Source organism: Myodes glareolus, chromosome 4 (assembly GCF_982192425.1).
Source record: "Myodes glareolus chromosome 4, mMyoGla1.1, whole genome shotgun sequence".
NCBI classification, from domain to species: domain Eukaryota; kingdom Metazoa; phylum Chordata; class Mammalia; order Rodentia; family Cricetidae; genus Myodes; species Myodes glareolus.
Genome location: NC_142029.1, coordinates 31,375,516 through 31,396,469, shown reverse-complemented (window position 1 = coordinate 31,396,469; position 20,954 = coordinate 31,375,516). Strand labels below are relative to the sequence as shown.

At 44.0% G+C, this 20,954-nt stretch overlaps 1 protein-coding gene across 1 annotated transcript; it reads right to left on the bottom strand.

Moving 5' to 3' along the window:
• Window positions 1–610: 610 nt before the first annotated feature.
• Mns1 (meiosis specific nuclear structural 1) lies at window positions 611–20,329 on the bottom strand. Its single transcript, XM_048424212.3, has 10 exons — window positions 20,191–20,329; window positions 19,390–19,611; window positions 12,851–12,978; window positions 11,756–11,858; window positions 10,053–10,282; window positions 9,404–9,620; window positions 9,212–9,319; window positions 5,775–6,032; window positions 2,312–2,437; window positions 611–883 (listed from the first exon to the last, which is right to left on the bottom strand). The coding sequence occupies exons 1-10, from the start codon at window positions 20,191–20,193 to the stop codon at window positions 791–793; spliced, it is 1,488 nt and encodes a 495-aa protein (XP_048280169.3). The 5' UTR covers window positions 20,194–20,329; the 3' UTR covers window positions 611–790.
• Window positions 20,330–20,954: the final 625 nt, after the last annotated feature.

Below are 20,954 nucleotides of genomic sequence, written 5' to 3'. Positions count from 1 at the left end.
AAACACCTAAGACAAATCAAAACAGCTACTGTGTGTGTGTGTTTATACATATATATGCATATGAGACATAACATCACACATATCACACACACATATATCACATATATGAAATATGAACTGGAGAGATGGCTCAGCAGTTCTGAACACTGGCTGCTCTTGAAGATCCTCTACCCCCAGCAGGCAGCTCACAGCTGTCTCTAACTCCAGTTCTAGATCTGACACCCTCTTTTGGCTCCTCCAGTACTGTACACACATGATGTACAGACAAATGTAGACAAATCCTCATAGGCATGAACTAGAAATAAAGGGTAACAAATGTTTGAGAGGATATGGAGAACAAGGAACCATTCCAGGTTATCAGGAATGTAATGAGCAGACACATATCTCATAGCAAACAGCCAGTATGGGGGTTTCTGAGGATAATAGCCATTATCAGGAATCTATAAGTTTAAAAAAGCGCACTGAAGAAATATCTGCACTGCCATGCAGATGAATATACAGAAAATGTCTGAACAACAGTGGAAGCATTGAGTAGTTAGCTCTGTGGTCCTGTGGAATTCTGTGACACGACGCCATCGGAGAATGCACGATGAATGAAAGTGACTGATCCTTCAGTTAAACTACTGATGTGTTTAATTGTTGTCTAACTGTTTATAAATGGAGAAAGAGGAGGATGTTTTAGAACATGCAAACACCGGGACCCACTGTCACCAACGGAAAACAGCAGTTACACTGACATCTAGTGGTAGCATCTGAGAAACCCAGGTTTCCTCTGTCCTGCTGGTGTTGATCACTTCTCTTCACAAGCTTCACCCCTTTTCTGATATGCCTTCCTAAACTCTTCACCGAGCATGTCAACGTCGTCCTCTCTTTTAAACACTCCCTACGAAAAAGCATTTTGTTGGTTACTTTTGAATGTGAGAGCATTTCACTGAATGCTCTTGGGGCTAACTTGCGGGGACACAAAGCTAAAAAAGTTATCCGAGATAATGAAATCCATCCAACAGGTTAATGAAACTTAATTTAAAAATATTAGTACTTTCCAAAGACTATGTCTTCAAGTATATCCTGAATATTCTTGAGCTGCCCCAATTTCCTGATTTGTCACCTTCAGAGTAGAAAGGGCATAGAGGCACAGACCTAGAACATGTAACTGCAACCATGACTGCCTACACTGCCTGGAAGGGATGGAGCTTTGTGCCTACTGTACTCTACCCTTGTCTAAATGAGCTGTCAGAGTATATGGGGTGGGGTGGTAAGGGTGAGAAGGCTAGCCTGGGCTACATTACTGCATGGCTATGTTCTTCACACCTCAGTTCGAAGCTCATTTTGGGACATTGAGTTTAACTCTAATAGGTCCTGTCTGCCCTACAGACTATTTTCTCACTAAAATGTTGAAATTCAAAAGTCTTCTTCGCATTCATAGTCTGTTTTATTAAATAGAGCAATCATAGTAGGTTTTAGCATCAGTATATCATTCTGTTTTAAATCTGCCTAACTAATTAGACTGTAAGACCCTGTGGCCAGGAACTTTTAATAACTTTTCTTCTCCTTTCATTGGTTAGGGACTGAACACAAGACACACACTTGATTCTGCACAGTCAATAAAGGCCTCAAGCAATATGACTTGTGTATTCGAAGGACTATGGCTTTATGAACTAGGAAGCTCGTTATTTGCAGCCATATGTGTCTCGGATACACATGAAAATCCACGTTTACAACACGGTCTCATGTCAAGCATGTGTGTCACCAATGACATGGCCTTCACGTTTATCATCGTCTTCAATGTTGGCCTTATATAGTTGCTCTAGGGTAGTTTGTTTTTAGATTTCCCATGCAACAAGAAGAAAGAACCTCAAAAATGTTAGCTCAGGAACTGGGGATGTAGCTCACTGCATAAAGCACTTGCCCAGTGTGTACAAGGCTCTGGGTTAGATCCCCAGCATCGAATAAACTCGGCAAAGTTACCAGAAGTTCCAGCCCTCAGGAGGTAGAAGCAGGAAGGATCAAAAGTTCAAGGTCACCCTGAGCTACAGAGCGAGTTCCAGGTCAGCCTAGACCCTGGAACTAGACCCTGTCTCAAAAAGTAAGCAGGCAAGTAAACAATAATAAATAAAAAAAAGTTCAATAACTCTGGCTCAGATAGCTACTTATGTTCCAAGACCAACTCTTCCTATAGAGGTGTTTAGAAAGGACTACCAGGCTTCAGCCTGAAAGCACATAAAGTTACACCCTCCGACATCTAGAGTCGGGCTATTGTTTTCTCCATTATTACAAGTCATGAAGATCACACACTAAAGTTCTCACTCACTTTGGGGAGATAGCCTAGTAATTTTGCAGCATGTTCTTTGAGGAGTCTCAGCCTTTCTTCTTCAATAATCTCATTGATGCAGCCTTGCCGTCTTTGCTGTAGCTGCAATTCCTCCAGCTCGCGTTTCTGGAAACGAAGTAAAAGTGTCTTAACTGTCGCAAAATACATTAGTCTCTTATGGAGCTTACAGATTAAACTGTTCTTGCAGACACACGCCTGATGGGCTCATTGTAAGTTTAGAAGACAAGAGTGTATGACTTTTACATATATAAATATACATACCTGCATTTTTTAATAAAAAGATTAATTTTTTATTTTTTATTTATTGTACATCCTGGCCATAGTTGTCCCCCCCGCCCCAATTCTCATCCCCTAATCCACTCCTCCTCCTTTCTGCTTAGGAAAGGACAATGTACCTGTATTTTCATCATCGCTATTTCTTTAAATTTTTAAGAACAAGTTATGTCCCACCCACATTTTTGGTTTTCTTTATTAGTAGTGTTGGTGTTTGGACCCTGGGCCCTGCACTTACTGGGCACACACTCTATTACTGAGCTACAGTCCTAGCCCTTATGACAGGAAGTTTTAAAGAGGCAAGTATGTATTTTTAGGAAAGTTTTCAATCTCAAGAAAAAAATGTATTCAAAAGAGCAATTCCCTAATAAATTTGGCAAACATGTATGGAGTTCCCACCATATACCAGGTACCCAATACCCAAAACTGTTTACAGTATGTGAGCCAAAAAAAAAAAAATTCTAGTGCATGAAACAGACCAGGCTTGTCTGAGGGCCCATCTTCCATATGTAGGCGTGGAGCATGGCAGAGGCCGCAGAGGCGCTCTAGTGCTTCCCTTGAGAATCCCAAATTCTTTGACTGCCCTGAGCCATACAGTGCAGATGTGATGCTGTCTGAATAGTTAAGGCCCTTAGGGACACACAGAACTTTACCCAAATAAGACAAATAACAGGGTCAGCAGCGGTGGAACGGAACTTGGGTTTCCACACAGGCTACCTAAGAACGCTACCATTGAGCCAAAGTCCAGCGCCGCTTACGGCATTTTTATCAGATGACGTAGCCTCTCTAACTTGGGCACAACACAAGGTTTCCCTTCTTGTCCCGTGCTCCCCACACTAACTGTTCATCCCGGTGTCGCACAATTCTACAGTAAGTTAGCGCATGTGGGACAAGATCTGAAAAGATTGCCAGTAAGAAATGCCTTGGGGGATTTTTAGGATTTTGTCTAAACCACACAGATTGTTAGAGGTAGACAGGATGATAGACACCTACTTAGACTCTTTCTAAAATATAAATGGGCAGTTTAGTGCTTTCAGGGCTATACAGTGTCATGAACTGTTAAGACATCCACATCTGCCCCGGGGTCAAAACAAACTGTTGCCATTTCTACAGCATAAGTTGTGTCTGTGTGTCACTGGGTGGCTTTAGTACTTCCGTGTGTACATGTCTTGCTGGGTTACCTATGAGTGTTCTCGGCTCTGTAACCCCTAGACAGGACAGTCCCATCACTGGTCCTACCCTTCTACAGGAGAGAATTCAAGGCCTTACAGGCAATTCCAAAGCGGTTTCCTCTTCTGCCTTCTTAATTACTGTGCTCACAGTTATTGCCTTCATTAACTCAACATTTATAAATATTTAGCACGTCAGGCAAAGTGCACTTTATAGATCATCGTCTCCCCTAGTGGCTAGATTCAGGCCAAGACTGACTTACACCCAGCCTGAGCAATGGAGGCTTTAATCTGACTAAGAGCCACTGAGGCTCAAGTGTGAAAAGGACATGCTAATCTTAAAAGCCGCTGACTGGCAGACTGACCAGTTACAAGGAGACCAAGCAGAAACGTCAGGGAGCAGGAGACCCTGCTGGCCTCTGTTTTCTGTGATTGTGCCGTTTACAGTCTCTTAGCTTTCTGAACATGTCTTGGTCTTTCCTTCCTCCTCTTCTTAAAACTACAGTGTTCTCCAAGACTCAATCCTAAGCCCCCTGATGCTTTCTTGCTATTACACCAACGTCTCACATAAATCTCTTTGTGCTACTTAATTCCAGGTAAGCACTTCTCAAACAACAAACAAACAAACAAAAACAACCCAAGCTTCCCTCTAAAATGTAACTACACACGTGTTTCTTGAGTTTGACATACTTGGGATGTTTGGATTATTTTGATTCCTTCCTTCCTCCACCCTATATGCAAGCGGGAAATATCATACACAGTTTCATTTTCTTTTTTTTAAGAAAAGAATATTCAAACTCTTTCTGTGGCCTCCCACTGCTGCTGTTTACAGTGCACGTCTACTACTCACTGCCCAGGAGTCTGTGTGCCCAGGAAGCTGGACTTGCCACACTCGGGGTGCGCCATCTTTTTAAAGCCCTCACACATGGCTATGCCAGGTGCTTCAAACACCCACTCAGTCACACATCCATTTGAGTTCTCTTTCAGTTTTGTCAATGGAACATAAATATTTAAGTCGGAATGTCAAACTTACAATCTGGTTTCCTGTCCAATTCCTAAATCTATGTTTCTAACAATTCACCTCTTTTGGTCACAAAAATCAATGAAGGAAAATACCTATTCCTTCAAAATCTACTCTCCCTGTACATAATCTTTAGGACATGGCCTTCTCATTGACTATATTTGTGATCCATAGCGACCCCTCCAGGATTAACTCCCCCCACCATTGTCAGTGCTGCATGTCCGGCCTCCGAGGAGCCCCTTCTGTTAGCACACACCACCTCTTCTCACTGAGGTCCAGCGCACTGTCCACTGGTTTCCCTAGCTACAGCATCACCCACTGTACATCTTCCCTTTCTGCTGCCACGCCAACCTGAACATGTAATTTTCCTAATTCTTCAGTGAATTTTTGCGGGGGTGGGAATCCATCTTAATATACAAAGGTATGATAATGTGGAATTCCTCTCTGCTATACCAACACCTCCATACCATTATCATCACACATGAAATATGATTTATGTTTTTCTCAACCAAGACTGTAAATTCATAGATGACACAGATGTTGCCACATAAAAGCCTCATAACCAGTTTCCAGATGCTGTAATAAATGATCGCTCAGTAAACTTATAGATCATATGATTAATAAACAAATATTAACATAGTAGGACACATAAAAGGCTCAGTGGATAAAGTGCTTGCCACACTAACATGAGGACCTGCGCTCACATCCCCAGTACTCAGGTGAAAGCAGGTGTGTGTCATCTCAGGTTCTAACGAAACAGAGACAGCAATAAAAGAATCCCCGGAAGCTGCAGACTGTCTGGCCTCCAGGACCTCTGCAGCAGAGCTACAGAGACCCTGCCTCAAACAGAAGGAGAGGACCATGTGTAGAGTTGTCATCTGCTCTTCACACACACAGAGGTGCTCAGCAAATGTTTACTGATGAACAGAAAGGCTGGTTGCTGTTCAATGAGAACCGAAGAACCCAATGCTTTCCTTACTTTGTCTGCAAGGAACTGGCTGCGCCGCTCCTCAATGAGTTTCTCCACGGCCCGCTTGTGCTCCAGCTGCTTCATTCGTTGTTTCTGGGCATTCATGAGCTCTATCCGGTCGTCTTCAGCAAACTTAGCCAGCATGGCTTTTCTAAAGGTTTCCTCCTCCTCTTTTGCGGCCTGTAGTATTATTTCCTTCAGTGCCATTTGGTCTTCAAAGTCTTGCTTCATCTCCCTCTGCTTCCGCAGTTTCTGCTCTGCTTCTTCCTGCACAAGGATGGAGCGAGAGTTAAGCATTTCCTTGCACATTCAGGAGAGGGCAATCTCGGCACACAGGGGGCAGAAGCAGGAGGATCAGGGCCTTGAAGCCAGCCTGGGCTAGTGAGCTTGTCTCAGGAAACAAGATAAATGAGAAGGGCAGATTTGAGTTTGATATGCATTATACTATGAAATCATATAAACAGAACTAAGCCTTTCCATAACAACACTCTGTCTCACTTAAGTCCATCTGAATAAAATGTCATGATATGTTTACTTATATGTATATGTGTGTGCACATGCATATGCACATGTATATGCAAGGGGCCCAGAAGGCCAGAAGAGGATGTTGGATACCCTGGAACTGGAGTTACAAGACCTTGGGTCCACCAAGAGCAGCAAGCGCTCTAGTCAGTGGGTGCTATAACACGGCAGTCACTGCTTCTCAAATCTTAGCTGTAACGGCTGCTGTCTGATTTCTAAGCTCTGAGTTAACTGCGCTGAGAGGAGCTTCTGGGAGGGCCTCTGGACAACCCGAGTTTACTGATCTGGAACCACGGACAATTCTACCATCTGTCCACGCCACTTCCAGATCTCCAGTTTCCCTCTTCTTCCCTTTGTAAAATCAAAGCTGCATGTACCCACTTTAGTATTCCAAACCTCCTATCGTTTCCCCAAAAGCAAAACACACCTCCAAAACAGCTACAACATACTCATTTAGCAATGAAATTAAAAGTTTTTCAGGGAAACAGAAACTTACTGGACACAACTATTTCTTTCCTGTATGCTTGCATTTTCTAAATGTGAAATTTTTCATATTCAAAAAAATGTAAAAGTTTTATAGTAATCATTCACGTTCCTAGCACCTAAATTCTACTAATTACATCTTGCTCCTCTTGTTCTATCATCTGTCTATTCAACCAGAACTGGTACAAATTTTAACTCATCTTTTCTAACCTAATCATTTTGCCCAATCCCAGCACAAACCCTAGTCACCTAACATCCGTATGTTCAAACCCTTACTGTCTGTACCCGCCACTGCGTTCCATGTAACATGTGCCTTCCCGCTCCCTTCTGGAAATAACCCCACCACCCCTCAAAGACATACGTTCTTCTCTTTGAGGCTCGGGCACACGATGTTTACACTGAGTGTTTTGCACTTATTTGCCACATGCTGCACAGACATCAAAGGCTCGGAGAAGACAGTGTGGTTTGTGATATTTAGTCTGGAATGTGTCTTGAGTTTATCACATCCCATTACACTCAGTAATGTGCTCCATATAGTACTAAATCTAACACACACACACACATGACATTGGCAGTCCTGGGAATCTACCACCTATGCAAAATTTGATTTAACTCAACAGTGAAGACATCTTGAAAGAGTAAAAAAAGAGGGAGGTGTTTGGCCAAAGTACTGTTCTACTGTGAAAATGTCCACACACCCTCTGCTAGGTCTGTAATGAGGACTGTATTAGTTATCAGGATGAGCTGCCAAAGTTCCTGTCCTTTCCTGTGTTCTAAAGGTTGTTACATGGACTCGAAAACCTTCAAATCATTTGTTGTACATAACTGGAGTGGTGGTGCACACCTTTAATCTCAGCACTTGGGAGGCAGAGGCAGGTGGATCTCTAAGTTGAGGCCAGCATGGTCTACAAGCGAGTTCCAGGGCTACACAGAAAACCAGAAAAAAAAAAAAAAAGATCATTTGCTACAGTCACTCTTGACCCCAGCAAGTTTGCAGAGATTGTTTAGGTTCTCTGCCAGAATCACAGCACTAAACAAGGACACGTGTGTAGGAACTGTGTACTGTTTTATGGAGACAGTCCCAGGAAACAGTGGTGAGAAACAGAGTGTAGCAGGAAAGAAGAAAAGCCAACAGAGGGCATGCAGGGAAGATGGGCACCCGTGGGCACAGAGGCCGTCCTCTCAGGGCCTTCCCTGGCAGGGACAGAGGAGCGATCACTCATCAGTAACTGTCCACTTGGTGAGGGATGGGTGACAACTCGTCCCCCACAGTGGAGAAGGGCCAGCATGGTTACTCTAAGCTCTTACAAAGGTGCCCCGCAGCTGTCCCTGGATGGCAAAGCAACATGAATGAACTTCCGAGAATGATGCCCCAGGAAAGCAGCTGAGCTCGTGAGGCTCCACTCTCGTCATCCATTCAGAGCATTCTTGAGGACTCTCTGACACAGCCGAAGGCTCACAGACAGCACCATGTTTATGCACATCAGATGATGGACATGCAGGTTACTTTCGTGTTTTAGCGATCAGAAATCCTGCTCTGAACATCTGTGTATAAACATGTGTATAAACACAAGATCATTGATTTGTACCTATCCCTTTCCAAGACTGTATTTAAAGATAATACTTTCCACTAACCTCTGCTATGTCCCATGTGTTTTACTACATTTGTAAAAATTATTATCATTCAGTGCGAAGTATCTTTCCTTTGCTCATCGCTTTTCTACAAATACACGGCTTCATTACTGTATACTTTAGGACTAGACAGTCATTCTCATTATTGATTCTTCATTGTAGTGAGAAAACAGATTGGATATGACAAGATCTTGTGAATGCATAGGGCTTTGCTTTGTGTCCTAGGAGCATTTGTTAGGTGGAATCTTCTCTAACGTGGGCTGGCCCAGTCGGATCACACTCTCATCAGGCAGTGTGCTCTGCTGCTGAAGACTCAGGCACACCAACGGCAAGGACCGCTGAGGTCTCCCACTCTGGCTGAGCTATTTCTACTCCCCTCTCCCTCCCGTCAGTTTTGTCTCGTGTATCATGAAGTTGTGCTGTTAAAATTCATGTATCTTAGGGTTATCACAGTTACCTGGATAGATTTATTTTGATTAAAACATCCCTGCCCCGACGTTAACTCTGTCTCATATTAACACACACACTCCAGCCTGCTAGCCTTTCACCGGTATCGAGTCTTCCTCCATAATGCCCTGAGCTTCCTTCCCTGTGCGCTCACGTAAGCTGTGTGGACTGTGAACAACACAGGGCATCACGTTCTTCAGGATGCTCTACTTTGATCAAGTTTGAGATCTTGGTCTTTTAACTGCAGTACCTATGCTGCTTACAAACAATGCAATCACTAACGTGGCTGGGTTTGACCACACTATCTCCCTACAGCTTCAGCCCCAATCCTCTCCCCAGTCACTCTCCTGGCCCTGACTCACCTTCAGTTTCAGCTTCAGGATCTCGGCTTGCTCCTCCTGGTACAGCTCTTGCCGCACTTGCTCCAGATCCTCGCGCTGCCGCAGCGTCTCCTCCAGTTTCTGGATCAGCTGTTAAGCAGGCATGGTTAGAGGACCTGAATGGGTGACTGATTCAGGAGCTCAGGGCTCTTTAAAAAGCAGCCATTTCCATACCAGATTCTGACGCTGGGCCCTCTTTTCCTCAGTCTCTTGAACTCTGGCTATCCGCTCGCCTTCTCTCTGCTGCTGTATGTTGGCAAACTCTATAATTTTCCTGTTCTCCTCCTCCATCTCCTCACGCTTCTTCTGTCTCCAGAGGGCTTGCTCCCTCTGGAACTCGTCAATGTACTTCTGAGTTGCATTCATTTTTTCTAATCTTTGCTGTCTTTCCCTAAAAAGCAATTAGGGGGAAGGTTTTATAGTTACAGAAATAAAATAACAAAAAAATAATAGACTGTTTTGGAGTCACTAATGCAGCACACTTTCTGGGTATCAAGGGTGGACTTTCCATGAACACTACTGGGCCTCTCTTCTAATGGTGACATTTAAAGCACCTCATTTCAGAAAGGTGACTGTCCGCAGAGCCATACAGCACTCTGCACTTAAGCTGTGTGCCATCAAAAAACACGTGTTCTGACATACAAGACGTGCAGATTTAAGAAGAACAAAAGTTTAGGTCATTTACCAATTACATGCCCATTATTTTTCAGATCACCTATTAATATTCATGCTAACAAAGATGAGGAAGAGCTGTCCAACACACGGAACAGCTCGTGCTGGCCGAGGACGCACACTGGGCCAGGCACCTCTGGGGTATGCTTACAGCTGGTCCTCCTCGTAGATCTTCCTGACAATTTCGTCAATCATGAGTTTCTCTTTCAGCATCTGCTCGTAGGCCTCCTGCTTCCTCCGCTCCTGCTCTTCGAGCTGCTTCTCCAGGTCCAGGTGGTACTGCGCCTTCTCCCTGTTCCGCTGGTCTTGCTTGACGCTCTCTTCCTTCAGAAGTCTCTCGTGCTCCTCCATCATGGTCCTGGCTATCTCGGCATCACGTTTCTAGCATGGAAACAGAACTGAGCCTTCCACTTTTGGAGGGAACACAGTTAATTACAGCACTCTAAACAGACAGCTGCACGTGGGAAAACCGGCTATGTAAATATTTTTGATCTATTAGGTTAAAAGCAAGAGTAAGTCTTTGTTGTGAATGATGAGTCAGACCCTAAAGAAGTATTCTTAATCCTTCCAGAAGCTTAGGGCAACACCCGACAAGGATAATAAAGTCCACATTCAGAAAATAAAATGTAAAGTTCAAAGTATTTTATTAGTAGCTAACTACTTCAGCCACCAAACCATGGCTTCCTCTGGAAGCTGATCTATGCAGTGTCCGTTTCTAAGGCTGCTGTTTTCCAGCTACTGCTGAGGACCCCTCCTGCCCATCTGCTGTTTGAGGGCTCTGAACAACTCTCAAGCTCCCCCAGCTGAAGCTCTTTCCTGCCACACAGCCTTCTATGTATTAAGGCTCAGTGTGGTTGTTTCAACTGAAAGGTCCCAGCGTCACCGTGACTCTCATTCTCTCTCGTTTTCATTCTCGTCCGCACAGCGCCACGCCCACTGAGTTACAGGCGAGCCTCTTGGGAAGGTAAAACCCTTGCCTTTCTTTAGCATTTCCAAATCACTTAACTAGTAAGTTTAAACATACTGGAGTAATGACTAAAACTACCTTTTGTCTGTGTGACCCTTTCACAGGGTCGCACATCAGACACCCTGCATATGAGATACTTACGTTATGGTTAATAACAGTAATAAAATTAGTTATGAATCTTAGCAATGAAATAATTTTAAATTAAGGGTCACAACATTAGAAAGGTTGAGAACCACTGTTCTATAACCTAGCATAAGCTGTGACCATTCTTAGGAGTTCTCATGTTGTACCACACTGGTTTAACATTGTGTTATCACATCTATAATCCTATGTATATACACATGTTTGCTGGTATCCACAGTCCACATGTATAAACATACACTTTCATATTTAATTGTCTGGGTGACGCCATGCACCTTCATTTTGTTTGCTAACTCAGCAAACCTTATTTTCACACCACATGACAGGGCCACTGTAGTATCCCCTGGAACTTGCTCTCCTGGGAGCAACCTGGCCTTCAAGAATTAGACAAGGATGAAAACAGAAAACCAGGAAAAAGGGTTCCTTTAGAAAACAAGAGTTAGAATGGGGGATGGAAACAGGAGCCTGGAGAAGGGGGGGCTTCTCCAGCAGGAAAGCTTCTGCACAGACCCACCAAGCAATAACACTCAGACATACAACTGTGGAGAGCACTGCAGCCACATGCTAGGATACAGACAGTTGTACCGTGTTAGCTTGTCATAGCAAGTTCAAGAACAGTGAACGTGGGGGTTGCCTGGGCCTGACAGCTCGGTGGAAATTTCTCAGGGTCTTCGCAGAGGCCCTGCTCTCAGAACCTGGCCTGAGCACAGAGCCGAAACAACCGTGCAGATGCGAAGCAGCTTTACCATTTGCTCATATTTGATGGCGTCCCTCTCGGCAATCTGGGCAGCTCTCTCCTTATTCATGTAAGCAGCTTTCAATTTCTGTTCCAATTCTCTGAGTTCAATACTGTGGGGGAAATGCAGATGCAGCTTTAAACTTGAGAACAATGAAAGGATTCAGCCACACAGAAAATCTGGCGAATTCTTCTTTACTCATACTACAACTGGTATTTGAAGTTCACAGTTAACTCATTAGATTTAACGGATTATTCTTTCCTAACTTAATCTTCAAAGGAATGAAACGTATTTATTTATTTTAAATTGCAGGGGTCCTTTCCTTCTACCCTAAGGATCTGCAATCAAACCCAGGCCTTCAAGCTTGGCAGCAGGTTAATACTAAACTACCCAGGCTACCACATTTTATTCTGTCCTAGAGTAGTCTCTATCTTTGGTTGTCTTCGTAAAGTATTAGCAATTCTCTGGAAACTGTATCTCCAGTTCTGGTGCTCCTAAGCTGGAGTAACAGTAAGACATGGCTGGCTTAAGTAACTCAATCTTAAGCAGCATGAAGAAACGTAGTATAGGACAAGGAGTGGTGGCACACGCCCTAGAACCCAGAACTGGGGAAGCAAAAGCAGGCGGAACTCTAGCCTGCTCTACACAGGGAGTTCCAAGCCATCCAGGGCAAAACAGTGAGACCCCATCTCAAACAAAATAACAATAAAACCCAAGTATTCTAGATTCCGTAAGTCAGGACTTTTGTACTTAGAAATCATTTTAACATTCATCCTTAAAGGGAAAGACCAAAGGAACTAAAACTCAGATTTCCCTGTGAGCACTAACACTCCCTTCATCTGCTGGAGCTGATTTTCTCAGCTCTCTCTGCGGCTAAAGCCGTGATTCAGTGGAGCACGTGTCTAGCACATGCAAGGCCCTGGCCTCAGTAGTCGGCACCGTAACAAACAGAGCAGTTTAAATGAGCGTCTTAAGCTAAGGCGGCGTTTCCAGGGAGAACGTTCGCTGTAAGAGTGATGATCTAGGTAGAGTCTCACTTGCAGGCGCTAAGGGTGTCGGCGCGCAGGGACGGACTACAAATGCAAGTAGCAGAAGCCACGCCACCTGTTCTCTCGCACTTGCTGCCTCATCTTCTCGTCCTTCTGACTCTCGTGCTTTAGTCGGGCCAGCTCGTTGGCAAGTCTCTCCTCCTGCTCCAGCTGTCGGTTCCTCAACATCTTGTTCTCTTCTGCCTGACCAGGAAGTGCAGCGTTAGTCACCCGCATCCCCGGCAAACAGCAAACTAGCCACCCTGACAGCAACAGTCGACTGTGTATTATAAAATAAAAAAATATTTCAGCCGGGCGGTGGTGGCGCACGCCTTTAATCCCAGCATTTACAGATCTCTGTGAGTTCGAGGCCAGCCTGGTCTACAAGAGCTAGTAGACCAGGACAGGTTCCAGAGCTACAGAGAGACCCTGTCTTGAAAAATAATAAATAAATAAATACTATTTCAAAAAATAATATTTCAAGTATCTTACCAGAGAAAAAAATAAACAATACTAACATTGTGAGGAATAGTAACACACCTGTATCTTCATTCTTCTCAAAATTTATCAAGGTTTTACAATTTTTTCTCTACTCTTGCATTCCATTCCATTTTCTTATTATCTCGCTATCTCTACTACAATATTTTAAGTCAAATTCCAGGGGGCTAGAGAGAAGCTCCGAGATTACAGGCACTGGCTGCTCTTGCAGAGGACCCAGGTTTGGCTCCCCAGCACCCACGTGGTGGCTCACACCATCTATTCCAGGGGCTCTGACGCCCTCTTCTGGCTTCCTTGGCACCAGACAAGCACACAGTGCACAGATTTACATACAAATAAATACAGCTTTAAAATAAAACATAGCTTTGGCCACTGCTGCCCACCAGGGAAACAGCGACATTGGATCTACCTGACAAGCAGTTCTTTTTATAACCACACCACAAATTAGCAGTATTTTCTCAGTGAGGTCAAAGGTCTTGCCTACATTCATTTCCTAACCATCTCAAAGATGTCTTTTTCAAAACCAAACAAGGTCCACACATTGGACCTAGCTGTCTTTCTCAAGTCTAGTCTATTTCACACATTGGTCACCTGCCCACACACATACACATTTTTTATCCCCTAAACCATTGATGAGTGGCAATCACAGCCTGTCTAAGTTAGGGTTTCTGACGCTGGGATCAAACACATGACCAAAAGCAACTCGGGAAAGAGAGGGTTTATTTCTGCTTACAGTCCCACCTTACAGTCCGTGGTGGACAGGGGCCACGAGGCAGGGGCTGATGCAGAGGACGAGAAAGGATGCTTCTTAGTGGCTTGCACCTCATGGCTTGCTCAGTCTGTTTTCTCACAGAATCCAGGACTACCAGAGGTCCATGTCATGAGCTGGGCCCACCCACAGCAACCGTCAACCAAGAAAATGTACCACAAGCTTGTCCACAGGTCAGCCTGGGTCACTTTCTCAACTGGGGTTCCCTCTTGCTAAATGATGCTAGCTTGTATCAAACTGACACAACACCATCCTATTGTCTCCCCCGTGTTCTCTGGCTGCTCTCTCAGAGGTCCTTGAACTACCTTCTCTTACATTTTCTGCGAAATGGTGGACAGACATGGAGGCTCCGTGACTTCCTGAGTTAGGAAGTACATAGCAGAGCAGGCCTGTAACCTAGAATCAGGAGGCCGAGGCAAGAAAATCACCAGACATCCAAGCATATCTTGGTTCTTATCCTGAGTTCCAAGCCAGGGCTACATATTGAGACTGTCTCAAAAGTAAGTAAACAAATAAAACAAAAATAACATATGAACAATAGTCAACATTGTTAGCATCAAGAAATGCAGATCAGGAACTGGAGAGATGGACCTGAGTTTGGCTCTCAGCACCCACTGCAGGTGGTTCACCACTCCCTGTCACTCCAGATCCAAGGGATGTAATGCCTCTGGTCTCTGAGGGCACCTGCGTTCCCATGAACATAGCCAAAATTTAATCTACACAATTAAAAATAAGAAATCTTATAAAGCAAATTAAAATTACACCAGGACATCACAGCATACAGACTGGAATGTCCATTTACAACACAGAAACATCGGGTTTATCCAATAAAAAGATAGGTAGATAACTGGAATTTGAATTTCAGATTAAAAGAACAAAATTTAGACAAATTACTACTTTGCAAGTGTTTTCCGTATATAGTAGACTATGTATCTAAGAATATGTAACTACTCAGTACATACTTAAGCAATATTTGTTAGTTACCTGATATTCGGTTTTAACTTCTAATCTTGTGTTCTAATTTGTTTTGGCATCCTTACCCCACTCCTAAGGGTGTGTTATCTGACCAGAGTACAGCATACTCCACAGAAATATGTAATCTAACCCAATTTTAGAAATTATCATCCTTCTAGCTCTTTCCCTCTCCTTGGTCACGTGGTGATGTGCATTCCCCTCTGTATGCTGTGAATATGTTTTATTGCCATTGGTTAATAAAGAATCTGCTTTGGGCCTCTGGAAGGGCAGAATAGAGCAAGGTGGGAATTCCAAGGAGAGATAGAGGAAAAAAGAAGGTGGAGTCAGAGATATGCCATGTAGCTGCCTGCTGAAGGAGATGTACACCAGGGATCCTCGTGGTAAAATATAAAATAATAGGAATGGATTAATTTAAGATGTAAGAGTTAGCTAAAAGGACACCTAAGCTATTGGCCAAGCAGTGTTGCAATTAGTGTGTAAAAAAACAAAAACACAGACACATTAAAAAAAAAAAAAAAGACAGTGCAGATACCAAATAGTCAAAATTTCAGGAGAAGAAAACATGTTTATTTAAAAACCTATATTTAATATAGCACAATAAATACAATAAAAAAAATAAAAAGATCTCTTAAATTTTTTTTTTAAAAAAATCTGTATTTAAGCCAGGCAGTGGTGGCACACACCTTTAATCCCAGCACTCACGGAGGTGCAGGCAGGTGAATCTCTGTGAGCTTGAGGCCAGCCTGGTCTACAGAGTGAGTTCCAGGACAGCCAGGGCTGTTACACAGAGAAATCCTGCCTTGAAAAACCAAAAACCAACCAACCAACCAACCAAAAAAACTGTATTTAAATATTTACAGCAAATTTATTCCTAATATCCAGTATTGGAAATTCTTCACCAGGTGAAGGGTCCAAGCACACTGTGATACATCCACACTAAGGAACACTACTTAGCAATAGAAACAAAACAAACCATAAAAATAAAAAATAAAATGCACATAAAAACACAAATTTAAAAAAAATCTTAAGGAAGACGGGATCCCAAACAAAAACACTTAATTGGCACTATCTCTTGACTCCACAAATCAAAAGGGCATTTAGGCTGACAATTAGTCGGATCTGATTAATCAGAAGGGACTATGCCTTGGATGAGGCCAACCTCGTCAGGGGCCCGAACCATGGCCAGAAGCAGCTGGGCTCTAGGGAAGCAAACTCCACCTTGACTCCGGGGGGGGGGGGGGGGGGGGGGATGCAGCCCAGCACCTGGGTCAGCCCGAGAGACTATGGGGAATCCAGTATGCCTGTGTTTGTGACTCAGACAGCGTGGTAAACACCAGTTGTTGCAAGCTAATTTTGCAAGAATGTACTATACCATGGAAAACCACACTCTGAGCTGCACTCTTCAGAGTCAGCAAGGAACTCTCCCCGTCTGGAAGAGACACAGGAGACATGACACTACCCGTAACTTGTGATCTTAGACTAGAAGAAGAAAATTGTACATCTGAGTAAATCCTGTAGTTCAGTAATAGAATGTTAGGAAGGCTAATTTCTCAGTGGTGATAATTTTATGGCTTTTCATCTTCTATGTAAGACACTGGCATAAGAAGGCAGGAGAGAGATTTATGAATTCTCTATACAATTTTGAATTCTTTGATCAATCCAACTTTGCCTCAAAGTAGAAAGCTATAAAATGCATATTTCCCACATCTGTTCACCAAATAGTCCTAGAAGGAATGATAATCCGGGACCGATGACCACTCCCACCTTGGCACAATGGCTAATTCCAGGTGCGGCACAGGACATTTACAAGACGAGCCCTGTGCCGGCAGCTGCTCCAGAGTCAGCAAGCCCAGAAGCCGGATGGTGAGCCGACAAGCTGAAGAGCTAACTGTATCATCCTACTCCGAGTCTTATGTTGAAGAACCAGCCCATGAAATACTGTACTTCACGTTCAAGCCAAGGCCAGTGAACTTAAGGCACAGGAAGAACTGATGTGACAACCAGAGTCCAAGGCAAAAAACAAAAACAAATCAAAAGCCCCAAAGCAGATGCCTCAGCTTGAAGGTGGCTAGCAGACAGAATTAGTTCTTTTGGCAACGAACGGCCTTTGCTTTCTAGTCAAGCCTGCAACTGACAGGATAAGATGCTCTCTTTGGGCAAACTGTTTACTCAGCCTACTGATTCAAATGTTACTCTCATCTAACACACCCAGAATAAGGTTGGCTGAGGGTCCAGTAAACCAATAAATAAAATCAACCATTGTAAGCTATTTTTCTTTTTCTGTCAGAAAGCAAGAAAGATATCAAAGAACAAAGGTGTTTTATCAAAAGAACACAGAAGAAACATAAAAGAGCGCCATCTAGTCAAGGACAGGATGCTCTAAGGATCCAAAGATACAAGAGGCTACTAAGATGGCTCAGTGGGTAGGGGCTTACAGCCAAGACTAAGGCTTGTGTTCAATCCCCAGAACGCACAGGATAGAAGGAGACGCGATTCCTGCAAATGGTCCTCTGACCTCAAGATACACAACCTCAGCACACTTGTGCATTCTTCCCCTCCCCTATACACACAGAGAGAGGAGACAGAGCCGGAGAAAGGGGGGAGGGAGAGAGGGAGGGAGAGGGACAGAGAGAGATAGGAGGAGAGGATGAGAGAAATGAAGAGGGAGGGAGAGAGAGAAAGAAAAATTTAAATATTTCCTTAAAGTGAATAATAGAGGCTGGGCTGTAGCTCAGGGACAGAGTGCTTGCCTTGCATACATGAGGTCCTAGGTTCAATCCCAAATAATGCCAGGGGGGAGAAAAAACTAATTGTGATTAAACATGTACAAAGACTCCTGACTTTATAAAAATATGAACATGAGTTTTTAGAAAAGACTTCTTTTCATGCATATCAATGTTAAGCCTGGATGTGTGCATATGCACCATGTGTGTGCCTGGTGCCCATGGAGACCAGAAAAGGGTGCTGTATCCCCTGGAAGGGGAGTTACAGGCAGTTATGAACTGCCACATGGGTGTTGAGAACGGAACCTGGGCACTCTGCAACAGAAACAAGTGCTTTTAACTGATGAGCCATCTCTCCAGCCCCATAAAGACATATTTTTAAAGAAAAAGAAAAAAAAACACAAGAGACGAAAACTTTAAAATAACCACAATGTGTGCAGAAACAAATTCATGAAAAAGTAACTATTTTCTCCACAGTGTCCTAAGTCTTCCTGGAGACCTTTCTTTACAGAACACAGAAAAGATGAAGGCACACACCAAAGGAAGCAGAGGCAGATCTAAAATGTACAGTCAACAGGCCTGATGTCTCCATGAGGTTAGAAACAGGAAGCCCACAAAGGATGGAGGAAGAGCTGTCTATACTAACAGAGCCCTAGGTATAAAAACCATAATCACTGCATGAACCTGGCCTGGTCCTGATGAGAAGCCGACCCGAAAGGCAGATTTTGACGCAGTACTGGAATTTGTCTAAAGGGTGAGAGGATGACGCTATGACAGATGTGAAAGGAAACATCCCTGCTTCGGCAGGTGCACACCGGCAGTCGCTAGGCAGAGTGCAGGTGTGGGGGATTTTCCGTATAGAAAAGATGGAATGTCCAGGGTTTGCCTGCTCAGAGCTGAAGGATCGGGTCTAAGTTGCTGGGACTTGGGACAGAAAGAAGTCAGCACCCTTAGGCCCTCTTTTGCTATGCCCCGACCCACCTCAAAACACTGGACACACAGCTCGCTAGTGCGCAAAACTTAGCAAAATATGAGGACACTCTTTTCACACTTATGAGAAATCACCTATCACTTCCCGTCTGTTTCCTCTACTACAATCTCCTAAAAATATTTAGAAATACCCATGGTAGATTTAGCCAGTAGTACATCAGGACATAAACACATGCATATGGTGCCTGAATTCTTCAAAAATCAAAAATGTGACTATATGTATACCTCATACACGTTCATCTCCCACGGCTTAATAATCTCTATGCTTAATGTTGGGAATTTTTAAAAAGAAATCCTTAAAGATTTTTTATTAGAAACATATAGAAGGCAACACGGTTGTACTTACATAAAAACCTGTGACGTTAGCAATTGTGGACTTCATTTATGCTTAATATCAAGACTGCTTATTCTTATCACAGACTGTTCTAAAGGTTTCACATTTGCTCATTATTAAAGCAATCCTAGAAAGGGCGTACCATATCAGATTTTATAGACAAGGCATAAAAAGGGACGAATCGAACCAAGTTCTTCAGCTAAAACAACCCATACTCAGAAGGATTCGGTCACTTCGCAGCTTTCTCTGTTTCCTCAACTCCAGACTGGCAGTCATCTTCCAGATTTTCCATGAGAAGAAAATTAACAGCGAACACTGAAACTTACTTTTTGGATGGCTTCTTCCATGTCCAGCTCAAACTGCTCATTCTGCAGTATCCTGAGGAATCTCTTCCGTTCAACCCTCTCGTCGTTTTCATTTTGCACGACCTGGTTCCTGGCTTGCCTCTCTAACTTATTCAAGACTTGGACATGCAACGATTTGCGGAAGTTTTCATCTACTAACTTCTGGTGTCTTTCACTAAAACTCAAAGCTCTCCTTCTGGTGGCCTACGAAGTGAGGGGAGGGAAATACACATAATTCAATATTGCACGATCCGTTTTTCCAACAGACACTGCTGAAAATCCCTATAACAAACGGTGTAAAAATAGGCAACAGGCTAAAGGGTCTTTGACCCCCTTCCTGAATTCATAGTATACCAGATGAAAGTTCAAATGTGATAGGGTAAAATGATGACGTACTGATTAAATGGGTACTAATAACATTCCCTGTTTTGTAGGGGAAGCGGGAAAAGTTGAAGTAATTTACCTCAAAACTCAACAGTACCAGTGAGAGCGAAGGTCTCCAGCTGCAGTTTTACCACCATTCTGAGAGCCGCTCCCCACAAAAAGCAGATTTAAAGACATATTTATCTCGGTGAGAAGGGGGGAAAGTGTAGAAAAGCCTAGAGGGACTCTCATAAAACAACCCGGAACCTTCTAGAAAGCAATCAAAGTTTCTCACTGACCTCTCGGATTACGCACTTCGAATTATATTTCAGGCAGCTGTTCAGGCAGCGTGCTCTGAACTGTACATATGCATGCAGTCTGGAGGTCCCCGATCCCTGCCCCGGCCTCCAAGCTGCTCACCATGCTGGCTGGCTGACTTTAAACCTCCTCGGGCTAGGAAAGTCTCCGGTCTCGGTTGCAAACGCGTCTTCCCGAGCAGCAGCCTCCGCCTCACAGCGCGCGCTCGGGTGTTTACGCTGTGTCCCGGCAACCGACAAAGCGCGCCGCCCACCCGAGCTCAAGGCAGCCTCCCATTGGCTGGAACGATATCCAATCAGCCCGAGGAATCTTCGTTGCCAGGCAGGAGCGCGCCTTCCACAGGACCAAACCAGAAGGCGCGAAGTTCGGATGCTGCTCCCTAGCAGGAATCATTTACATCCGATGGGAGCTGATCTCCGCCCGCTGGAGCCCAGCAAAAACCTCAAGAGACACCACCACCACCACCAACAACAACAACAAAAACCTCGGACTTCTCACTGCGATGGACTAAGGGAGTGTCCTCCCTAGAGCGACCCCAGGTGGTAGCGAGCTGCCCAACTGTGGGTGCTGGGAGCTGAACTTCCTCTGGAAGGGTAGCAAGGGCTCTTGAGCACCCAGCCATCGCCAAGTCCTGATAAACTCATTTTAAAGATGATACATTTTGAGAATTCAGAAACACGGGCGAGACCTATTTGCTTAGCTGGATCAGAAGCCACTGGCTAGCTAGGGGAGCTAGTGGAAATACATTTGATTTTGAGACACTGCAAGAGATCAACGTGAGAACCGAGAACGCGCGGAAAAGCAGAGCAGGTGTGGTTGCCCACCTGGGATCCTAGTGCTCTGGGACCCCTCAAGCAGGCTAGAGA